Raw genomic sequence first — 12,493 nt, 5'->3', positions numbered from 1 at the left:
CAATTTTAGATATTTAAATATTTTATATTTTCATCAAATAAATTGTTTAATATTTGAATTTCTAATTTTTTTATAAATTATTAATTCACTAATAATTATTTTTAATATTAATAGATATGACTAAAGCACTATAATATTTAATTTTTTGATTTTAATCAAAATATTATCTTTTTTATTTATATTATTCGATGATATAGAATTTATATTAGTGTTTAGAGATTGACGAAGTATTTCATAAAAAAATTATATTACTAATTTTTAAAGATTGAAAAAATATTTTGACAAAATTAATAAAATAATATTATTATTTTATATTTAATGGTTAATCTAAAAATTATTATTATCAAACAATTATATTTTAAATCATTACGTTAATAACTAAACATTAATAATTAATATATAATAATTAGTAGCTAATAAAATAATTGATAATTATTAAAATAATTAATAATTAATAAAACAACTAATATTATTCAACAGTTCTAATTTCCATGTCATATTAAATGTTGTGATTTAAATTTTGAAATAGTTGTCTTGTGGTTAGGAGATTAGATTGAATGTCATTATCAAATAATTAAATTAAAAGTCCCTATCATTTTTAATGGAAGTTAATATTATTAAATCCAAAAGTTGACTTGAGGGAAGAATCAAAGTTCAATAAATAAATTATTAAAATAAATTAAATATACATAAATTAATTAAATATAATTCCTATTAATATAAATAAATAAATATGTAAAACTCTTATTATTATAAATAATCAAAATCAAATCTTATTTTATAATTAATTTTACTAAGTTAAGATTCACACAGAAATTTCAATGTGAAACATATCTGTAATCTCCTTAATTACACCTAAATAGAGAAATTAAATAAATATAATAATATTATTTTATTTGATTATAGACAACAAAAATAAAACTAATATTTAAAAAAAAAAATCAAACCGCATTAGATTAGATTAATAAAATATATTAAATGGTCTACCAATTTTAATTTGACAAAGGAACACTTCTTTTCACATGGCTTACCATTAATGTATTAATTTAATTGATAGATTTTTAATCATGCCAAGCAAGTTAATTAGGGTTATTACACAATTTTTTTTTTGTTTTAAAAGATTTAAGACCTAATTAATTTAATATTTTTAATGAGTATAATATTTCATTGATTATAATTATTTTTTAATTTTTTTAAAAAAATAAAATATGAGAAAAATAAAATTAAAAATTTATAGAGCAATTTACAAAACCACAAAAGATATGGGTTTAAATTTTAAAAAAGCAAAATTACAGGGAATATTCCCAAAAATAAACCCACCATTTTTTTCTTTTTTAAGGTAAACAAGAATTATTTTTTATTTTTTTTAAAAGAAAAAGCCAAAACGGAAGTCGTTTCTCCCGATCTGACTGGGACCAAGATAAACACAGGACTCTTCTACTGAAATTGCCGCAGTTACACGTCACAACCATCACAGAGAACGGACTCTTATGGATAAGGACCCTTCCTCTCCAATGGCTATATGAATTTTGTTTTCCCTCTATAAATATTACCCTATTACACGTCGCCCCTAATCCTTTTTTCTATTCTATTATTCAAAGTTTTTACCTTTACCAAATTCTCAAGCATCTTTTGAGCCAAAACCCCCCTCTTTCTTTGTCCATTGTTCTGTTTTTCTTGGTATCTGGTTCTTTGATCAAATCTTTTGTAAGAATATTTTCTGGGTTTTTCTTGTTTTTTGTTGTTTTGGGAAAGTATGGCTAGTGCTACTATTGGTATGATTGGAGGCAATGGTTGTGCTGGTTCTTCATCTTCTTGGTTTCAGATCAAGAATAGGAGAAAGAAGAATAATTATATGGGGAGAAATAGAGTCAGGTTTCTCTGTGTTTCTTCTTCTTCTTCTGTGATGGATCCTTATAAGACCCTTAGGATCCAGCCTGGTGCCTCTGAATCTGAGGTCAAAAAAGCCTTTAGGCAGCTTGCTTTGCAGGTGCTTATATTTTTTTTCAATTTCTTCTTTGATTCTCTTTACAATTCTCCAATTTTTGTTCTTGTTCAATCAATTTTAATGATTAGATGATTTTGTTTCTGGTGGTGTGTTTCAGTATCATCCTGATGTATGCAGAGAAAGCAATTGTAGTGTGCAGTTCACTCGGATTAATGAAGCCTATGATGTATGTATTCATCTCCATCTCTGTTCCTGCTAAAGCTTTTGGCTACAAATTTTCAATGCTGATTTTTTCAGAAATTTTCTTTTAGGAATTCAAAGAATCCAGATACATGCAATGAAACTGTAAGCAAATCATTAGATAAAATGAAATTTTTAATAGGCGAAATTGTTGGAAATTTTGAATAATTGATATCTTCTGCACAAGAAGACAAAGTCTGCCCTGCATCAGGAGGAGTGTAGATGGTGTTCAAATCTTATAGATGACAACTCCTTCCCAATATTAGGGCAAAATTAAAAAAAAAAAAAAGAAAACCCATTTGTTTCTGGGCTTCTGGGTTCATGTAGGAAATGGAAACTTTTAATTTAATGGCTTCCTTTGATGGAAATTTTGTAGCATAACCTTGTGAAATCCTGTATGCTTCTCTGTTTATTGCTCTAGTCATAAACAGACACCTAACCACTTACTGTCTTGTAAAAATAAAAAAGGACCAATCATTTCTATGGGTTTGGTCTGTGGCATTCAATTTGATGTTGCGTCTGTAGCATGGTCCATTATTGCACTTTTAGGTCTAGAACCTGTCATCTCTAATCATTCTTTAAACACTATAAACTCTATAATATTAAATATTTCTATAAAAAAATATTTTTCATATTTAAATTATTTTAAAAAATAAACGAATCTTAATTTAAAAAATTTAATTAAAATTTATTTTTAACAGTTCTACAAACTGTTTAGGAATCATACTATACAAAAACAAATAACAAATAACCTTTTCATTTCTTGTATATGAATTGCAGACTGTGATGAGTGGCTTGAGAGGAGAAGCAGAAGAATCACAAATGTACTCATCATATGAGCCGTACGATCAAGGAATAGATGAGCCAATGAGAGGAGTGAACGACCCAGATTGGGACATGTGGGAAGAGTGGATGGGATGGGAAGGTGCTGGAATTAGGGACTACACATCCCATATTAATCCTTACATTTGAGAAAGAAAATTGTAAATAATAATAATAATAATAATAATAATAATAATAATAATAATAATAATTATGTAAATTAAACCCTAAACCCACACACATGCATATATGTAAATGAGCAACCTTAATTAAAAGAGAAGGTTGTGTTCCTTGTATATAATGGATGTGGGATTATGAGGTTATTTTCTGTTCATAATAATATGGTTGTGGAGACTCTTTATTTTATCAATATTGTGTGTGCTTTTTCACCAAAATAATTCTTTAATGGTGACTTTTATTAAAATTTATTAACTTAACAGAAAAAAAAAGTGTCTTTACATATGAAAATGAATATATATTATTTTTTAAATATTAATAAATAATATTTAATGAACCTTGGTATATGTATCTTTTAATGAAGAAATTATAATTTTTTTCAAAAGTTAAATAATTTTTTTGTAATTAATATTCTGTGAGAAGATGTATCAATTTACAAAAATATTGAAATATGAGTTGTAAAATTTTATTAAATTATCTTGTTTTTTGAAATAAAGTAATTATAATTTTCAAAAGTTTAAAAGCTGAAAGTTGACCAAAGTAGTATTTAAATTAAAAATTTTATGATAATTCATTTATATAAAAATAAATTTCAAAATTTTTAAGATTTAAATATGATATTATATTCAAATTTTATAATTTTTTTTATTTTAAAATACAAATTTAAGGTCATATTTATTTTAAGCCAAATATATTAAATGTATCTTGGAAATAAAATGTGCATATGCTTGATCTTGTCTTATTAAATTTGGGCCACGTATGAACATTTTTAGTTGGGCTTTTATTCATTTGTTATGGGCTTATAATGCATTGGGCTTTAATTTTATCAGCTAAACACTGATTTATAAATATCAAATTATTATTTTGACAAATTGATTATTTAGCTAATTATGTACTTTCATCGTCTAATCTAATTTAGTCTAGCAGTTAAAGACATATAGCCCACTTAATTTAAATTCGAGTCCCCACATCAATTATTAATTAGATTAATGATTTATACAATTGATCAATAATCTAATTTTTTAGTCATTCCTTTTTAATGCAAGAGGACTAAATAAACATTTTATATTTTCAAATTTTTTAATTTACTAAAAATATCATTTTGGTCTTAGTATTTCAAAACTAACAATATCAGTCCCATATAATAATTGTTAAAATTAGTGATTAAACCAATATTATGTTAAAATAATTTTGCATAGCATATTATTTCGCTGCTTTTTAGTCCCTCTTCTCAATCTCTATTAAAATCTTAAAATAATTTTTGTAACATCCTGAATTTTTAAATAGTTATTTATGCACAAATTATTATTTTATTTTAATATTGATAGATTCATGAATATAATTATTTAGGTGATCCGAGTCAACCTTCTTCCTACGTTCAGCCACCTCAATGATCTCCGATTATTCTGTGAGTAGATATTTGATTTTATTTATAATTTTAATATTATTATATATTCAAGGTGTGCCCATATATTCACTTATAAATATATGTATATTGCTAAATCTTAAGCACAGTTTGTATTACATCTTTATTTGATGAAATTGTTGTGAGTATCACCTTAAGATAATTTAGAGTTATGTGCGTGTGTCGGTATGCATGTGGTGTAATATTGGATATGGGTAGGACGGGTAGAATGACTGAAGCTTGACTCGCTGCGACTCGATCTTTTTTATGAATAAGTCAGGGTGAGTACGGCTTTGAGTTAATCTTACTGACCCTTGCGTTTAGATTATTAAGAGAAAGTCCGACTTAAATTGATCTCGCTGGCATGTATTGGACTAAAAGAGTTGTATAGGGAATTAGCTTCCATATTTATATACGGTGATGTGACACACAGGTGTGTGAGTGCTCTAAATTATCTTTTATGCGAGTATTATTTAAATTTGATTGAATATGTTTGTATATGTTGCATTTTATACTTAGGGATGCACTAGCCTTAGATAGTTATAGAAATTGTATTTAAAATTAATATCTTACTCTATGAGTTGAACGCTTACTTCTGGTGAACTATTTTTCCTTAGTAACAGGAGAGCTTTTTGAGTTTAACATATTTCTTCTTCGCAAGTTTATCAGAAGCAGATTTATTACGTTCTTATTTCCTTATTTATATTCTAGAAACTCTACATGTACCATTAGTGTATTAAACTTTCTGGGACTTTAATAGCTTATTTTGTTAGATGTTGTAAAGGTTATTATGTGGTTGTGCTTGGATGAGGGAGCCGAACTCTCATTAGATTATATGTATTGTTTGAGGATTATGAGGGTGAGCTGAGCTCCCTAAATTGAGATATATTGTGATTACAGGTCGGGTGAGGTATTGCTCCCAGTTGGGTAGCTTAATTTATGGCCGGACTGTTTGTTTATTTTCTTGGATTTAGACTATAGTGATGGACTTTATGGTTGGGTTAGGAATAGTTAGGCTTACTATGGGCTTTGAGGGCCTTATACTAATCCAAGTCCTAGTACCGGTCTAGCCCAGAATTTGAGTCGTGAGAAAGTTGGTATCAGAGCTTAGGCTATAGATTCATGGGAAAGTCTATACCTAGAGTTGTCACATGTGGAGTATAGGATCTTGTTTTTTTTTTTTTCTATAATTTCTTGTTTCTAGATTCTGCGTTATTCTTTGGTAGTGTAAGAGTGCTTTAATTTAGTATCTCAATCTGCATGAAATACATGGTGATGTGAATTTGAGCTAGCAGACATGTTGAGGTCTGCCAGGGGGATACATACTCTAAGAAATATCATGTTTCTGTCAAAATAAGGCTAATTAGCATGCCTATTTAGTGCAAGGCATGAGTACATAAATGTGAGTTATAATAGTATAGCTGCCCTAGATGGAGGCAAGGGTACCACTGTTGACAGTTATCAGTGGACAACCTAGTCAAGGTAAGTTTATGGCATCAGTGGGTTAAAGAGAGATAAGAGGTTGGAAAACCTGATCTGTTAGAACGTACCATAGTGACCTATATAATGCTCTCATTATTTGTGAGGTAAGCTGCAGATTATAGTACTGATATGGAATTATTGTGTAGAACTACGTGCATCCCTAATGTGTTCTACGCGGATGTTTGCAGCTAGCTTTTATTTTAGTATGGATATACCAAAATAGAGTTCTGTTTTTGCAAAGGAGTTTGAGACTCCTAGTTAGAGGTTTAAAGCCTTTGAGCTAGAATATCAAAGGTCCCAGTTGGGCAGTAATTAGAGTTAATAACTCGGTTACCCTAACATGAGCTAAAGTTGCATTAGGAGTTGCCATAAGATTAGAGGTTTCAGTATAGTCGCAAGTAAATGCAACACCTACAGAGTGAGACCATTTGATCTCCAATATGGAGTCTTGGATAGTTTTGGCATTACAAATGGATGTTTTACCTAAAGTTTAGTGAGAATAGTATCTTCTTTGTGTGGCAATAAGGCGCAGAGTATGACTTTGCTCCCCTAAAAAGGAAACCGGATTCTATCAATGGTGTTCATAGCCTATGAAATGATGCTTTAAGGAGTTTACAATATGATAAGAGAGTAGATAGCCTGACATGGTTGTGGCAAGGTGACAGATGTTGTACCTCCTTTGCAGTTAGTTGTGAAGTAGGATATGGTCTTATTCTTTTAGGAGGGATAGAAAGTTACTACTGGTGATGATGACCTACATAATAGTATTCCAAATGGGACTGTAGAGTGAGGTAGTGAGTTGTTAGCTCAAGTATCCTGGAGAGGGTACAAGTTTCATTGTAGGAATCATAAGTGATCAGATCATGATGGATGTAAAGCCTTTGAATTGAATGATGGTTAGGCACCCAATATCTTAAGTTTTGGCTAATTGAATGGATATGGGAAAATAGAATCCCTATAAATCCCCTCCTTAAAGTAGTAGGGGATAGTATGTAGTCTAAAGGATAGGGACAAAGATCACACAGTAAGTGCATGGCTGTAATTCTCTAAGTTCCTTTTCAACTTCTTATTACTCAAGAAAAGAGTATACTCTAAACAGAATAATGTGAAGAGCAGTAAGTCAGCAAATGTAAATTATAGAATGCTAGTAAATATAGGAAGTGTAGAAATGAAAATTTTAACGGTTGGTTGTAGACTCGGTATAACCCGAATGCCAGTAGAAGTACTAGCTAGAGTGGTCAAAGGACCAATTCTGAGTAATATCGAGGTGTAGATGACTTGGTAGAGATAGGAAAAAGGTATAATTTTTTGACATAACAGTCATGTCAAGAAAGAGAATAAAGCTAAAGAATAAAATAGTTAAAACTTAGATTTAGGTAAGATAAAAGGAGTTGGCTAAAGAACAAACTGAAAGGCCCAAATTAGGATAAGATTAGGACGAGTAGAGTCAGGATACAGAGAAGAACGTTTGTCACGGTATAGAATCCAAAAATGCAGAACTCAGAATAGGTTGTAGTTAGTGCAGTATTAGAAGCTAGAACATGAAGCTTAGAGTTATAGGATTTGGAATAGACTTTGTCTATTTTCTGTCTCTAAGGTAAAATAAGGGACAATGCGATAAGGACCTTTTAGATTATTAATAGTATGAGGAAAGTTAGGTGAGGTATGCAGCCAAAGTAGGTAATAATAAGAGGGTGTGGTATAATAGATAAAGAAGCAAAGTTAGTAGATAGTAAGTTGAATAAAACTCAACCTAATGGATTCAAATATGTCTAACGAGAGAAAAGAATAAGGGATAATGGCACAGAGATTTGATGCTAGAATTCAGAATGGTGAGACTTAGAGTCTGTAATCGAGAGTTAGGCAAGTGTTTTCAGTATGACCAACTTGGTAACTTTGAGAGGAAACATAAGTGACGGTTTGATACTAGGTAACAGAATAATAGTAGAGGACAGGACATGTATAAATATTACAAGTTACTAAGAAGTACAAAGATCAAAGTAATAAATGTAAGACTAGAGATAGTTCTGGAAGGATTTGATAGTGAGAGGTATCTTCTAGAATACCGCAGAAGACAAGGACATAGGATAATGATGTTAGGTATGAAATATAAATGGAGTATAAATAGATATAGTAAATTATAAGATTATATGCCAGGCAGAGTAGTGGTAAAATAAGGAGTTAGTGCAGTGAAATCCTGTAAGTAGAGCACAATAATTGTGAAGAGATGGTGAAAATTGAAGAGGAAGATCAAGAGATATGGGTAAATTTGAGGCTGAAGTCCAGAAAGCTGTAGGCAATAGATGTGGCTATATCAAGAAGAATGAATGTGTAAAGTATCTTGTCTGGGATTGTGGTATAACACCCATTTCTCAGTACTATGATAGTTTAGGTGGAAATTATAGGTTCAAGGATACCTATCTAACCATAAAGAGCAATTCCCTATAAAGGATAGTAGGGAATGTGTAACGCCCTCACATTGGACACTCCTGTATAGTCTACTGTTTCGGCGCATGATGTTTGCCTGGACAGTCAAGATGTCTGGAGTTATATCTGTGACATCCAGAAAAGTTATAGATAAAAATAAATAGTGATTACCAGAAGGTCAAGTATAAATAAGAAAAATAGAGCATAAAAAGTTAAATGAGCCGAGGGTCATAGCGATGGGTGATTGCACAGAGAAGTGACTACGAGATCAGTCAAAACCCTAAATTCATACGGGACATCATGACACCGCAGTCCTAGAGAAAATTACGAAGCTAAAAGAAATGTGAAAATCACAGAAAAAGGTTGAGAACCAGATCAAATAATTAGATCAAAGTTCCTGAAGAAGTACTGAATTATTAGTAAATCAGATTAGACCGACGATAGACAAATTGGTCAATTCACCCCTAGAGGTGACTCATGACCTAACTGTCCAATAAAATGTAAGAAATTAAAATTATAAAATATAGATTTAAATTGAAGAAGTTATGGAAAAAATATAAAATAAAAGGAAAAGAAAAGAAAAGAAAAGAAATTAACTTAACTTTTTATGACATCACCATGACATAATAAATCTTTTAATTTTTAATTATGAAAAATTGAGATAATGATATATTAAGTGACCAATTAGGAAAAAGAAATAAAAATTTCCCCTCTCTTCTTCAACCTTGGACGGCACACTCTCTCCTTCACCTCTCTCATTCTCTTTCATAAACCTCCATGAAAGCTTATCACTAAGCTTTCTAACCTCAAATTTCACCATAAATTTTGGGGAAAAATAGCATAAACTTCAAATTTAACCTCAAGAGTAAGATTGAAGAAAGAATTGGGGAAGAAAGATAGAGGATTGAAGAGCTAAACTTCCAAGAAAAAGGTTAGTGTTTAAACTTGTTAATTTTTAGCTAAATTCATGGTTCTATAGTTCAATTAACTTGGAAATTGAAGAAGAAATGAACAAAAGCATGTATATACCCACTTACATGGAATTTAGTCAAGGTGTAATGAACTAGGATTTAATGGTTTTTGATGCAATTAAAGATGTAGACAAGTTGAATTGAGGTAGTGAATGTGATTAGAATGCTTTAATTCCATTAATTGAGCCATTTGCAAAAAAAAAAAAAAAAATTAGGATTCTTGACCCTTAGGATTTTGGAGAGGAAATTTGAGAAATTGGTAAATTGATGTACTTTGACCTAAGTGAGGTTTAAAATGGTTAATTGGAGTCAATTGGCATGTGTTTGAATGTTTGGAATTGGATTGAAAATAGAATGTGATGCTGTTCCAAATTGGACAGTATGACCTAGGTCCCTTTCAGGGATCAAAACTATAATTCTACCACCCTAATTGGTGTGAGACCAAATAGATATGAAAGTAGACACATAATGCCACAATTTTTGTGTAGAAACCATGCCTAGAAAATGACATTAAGATAGTGAACAATTAGGTCAAACCCGGAATTAGCACACTGCCACTGTATAAAAATGACCAAATGAATAGTATTTGTTCATTTGGCCATAACTTGGTCTAGGCAGGTCCAAATGATCTGATTTTTAAACCATTAGAAAGCTATGATATAGTACTACAACTTTCATGAAGAATACTAACCCAAATTCTGCCCATAACCAAGTCATTTTGCCACTCAAAGTTGGTTGCCCAAAACTGCCAGAACCAAAAACCTACCCAGAATTCTGGGTAGATACCAATCCTACCAGCCTTAGGAAAATGGCCATAACTTGGGATACAAAACTCCAAATAGAGTGATTCAAAAAGGAAATTAAAGATAAGACATTAAGGAACAACTTTGATGAAGGAAAGTTAGCCAAATTTCCACAGTAACCAGATCAATGGAACAGTAAAATACAGTGAACTAAAATTGAAATTTTGGAATTGCACGTAGAGAAATCAGAAATTGGATTGGCAATTAATGCCAACAAAATTGACACCTAAAATGTGGTATATGGGTGCAATTAGAATTAATAAACCTATTTAGTAGGAAAAAGTCAACATTTTGACTTGGATAGTGCAATGAATAGTAATCCCAAAATGCAAAATTCAAAGGATACCAATTTAAGCAAATTTAAGGCTATAACTAAGTAGGCATGAAATAAATTAATGGATTTATTATAAGATATGGTACTGAAACACTGTAAACTGTGTGTTTCAATTGAAAAAGAGACTGGAAAGGGATCTTCAAGGAAAAATCGAAAGTTGGAGTAAACTAGTGAACAAAGAGATTTGTGCACAACTAGTGTTTTTATTGGTTATATTTATTCATATGTCTTTTGACTAAATAATTTTATTTCTTATTGTATTATGTTTATCAAATATTGAATTTATTTCAACAATTATTGAAATGTGTTATGGTATGAATGAGTTTAGTTTTGAAAAATGAAATTAGTTATGATTTTATTTTGTCATGAATTGAATAAAGTTAGCTTTAGAAAAATTTTAATTGAAATATACTTGATATGGGAAATGAATAAAATTTGTTTTGAATTGTGATGAGCATAAAAAATTATTGGATATTGGAATTGACATTGAATTGAATTGTGTTGTGATTTATGCTCACAAAAAGGACAAAGAGATTTATGATATTGTTTTATATCTCACTATAGATGCTTGACTAGGTTATTACCCCTCTCTCTCATTTGTTAAGGAGACAATAGAGTTAGCTTTGTTTTGTTTTGAATACCATAGTATGTGCACAGGCTTAGATTCTCATCTTATTAGGGGTTAGATCTAAGTTTTTCATTAGCCCTTTCGGAAGTTTCATTATTGTGTTGTGTACTCTGCATGATGATTCGACCTCCCTGACTATAGAGAGTTAGAATCCCGATTCGACCTTCCCGACCATAGGGAGTTAGAATCACCCTGAAGATGGCCCTTACGGATTAGTCTTGCATAGTTAGTGAGATAAAGAATGGGTTTTTGAATAGTAAGAGTTGTGATTTCAAATGGGATTTATGCATAATTGATTTTATTGAAATTAAGATTTGTTTCCATAAATTACTAGAATTACTTTAAATGTTCAGTTATAATTTGATAAATTGAAATTCTTGAGCAGAGTCATTTTAACAAATGATTTATTTTATTGGCAACGAATATTTTGATTTTTAGAATTTTGATTCAATTTCAAGATTTCCAAATTCTTTACTAAAATTATGGTAAGGTATTGTATATTATGTTTTAAATTATGATTGTGCACCACTGAGTTCACCACTCAGCAATAACTTTGTATACTATCGCAGGTAAAAATAAAGATAGAGCAGCCGAGTGAGATTTCCGATAGCTGCTCCTTGAAGACTCATTGGGATTAGTTTCGGGTATATTAAAGGTATACCCTTGTACATTAGATTTTGATGTATGCATGTAATTATATGTATGTAAATTGTTTGAGCAGTTGTACAAGAGCTTTTATAATATTATTTTGGGTATATAATTAAATGCAAATTATTATAATATTCAAATTTATTTCTGAGTTTTGTAATCAATGTAAATAATTAAATTTTTGTATTTTGTGAATGAGAAATTATTCTTTTTTTTTTAAATAAAATGCTTCGAATTGCGGTTGATTTTGAGTTGAGCTTCTTGTATGAGTTTGTGAGATAAAATGGATCTGTATTGGAGTTATGATTGAGTAAAAATATTGGAAGTGTATTTCTTTTCAGATTTTGAAGAACTGTTTTCTCAAAATACAGCCGGCACTCTGCCGGAATTTTTCTAAAAATTGCGATAGTTTTAAATATCCAAAAATTTGATTTGTAACTTAATGTCAATTAAAAGTTTTTGATATTTGTGAAAAAAATTTACCCACCAGCTTACAAATGAATAGAAATTGTTTTAAAATCCCTTGTAGTATATTTAATGGGTTACCAGTAGGTGAAGTACGATAATTCGTTAGGTATACTACGGAATCATATTATGCCTTACGGAAG

General features: G+C 30.1%; 1 protein-coding gene across 1 annotated transcript; it reads left to right on the top strand.

The window, feature by feature from the left end:
* The first annotated feature begins 1,461 nt into the window (after positions 1-1,461).
* LOC110646893 (chaperone protein dnaJ 8, chloroplastic) lies at positions 1,462-3,380 on the top strand. The gene is made up of 3 exons (XM_021800490.2): positions 1,462-1,990; positions 2,106-2,174; positions 2,969-3,380. Exons 1-3 carry the CDS (start codon positions 1,757-1,759, stop codon positions 3,158-3,160), a joined length of 495 nt encoding a protein of 164 aa, XP_021656182.2. The 5' UTR covers positions 1,462-1,756; the 3' UTR covers positions 3,161-3,380.
* Positions 3,381-12,493: the final 9,113 nt, after the last annotated feature.

The sequence above is a fragment of the Hevea brasiliensis genome, chromosome 1 (genome assembly GCF_030052815.1).
Source record: "Hevea brasiliensis isolate MT/VB/25A 57/8 chromosome 1, ASM3005281v1, whole genome shotgun sequence".
Lineage (NCBI taxonomy): Eukaryota > Viridiplantae > Streptophyta > Magnoliopsida > Malpighiales > Euphorbiaceae > Hevea > Hevea brasiliensis.
The sequence above is the reverse complement of the archived record's forward strand: the minus strand, read 5'-3'. Positions and strand labels throughout refer to the sequence as shown.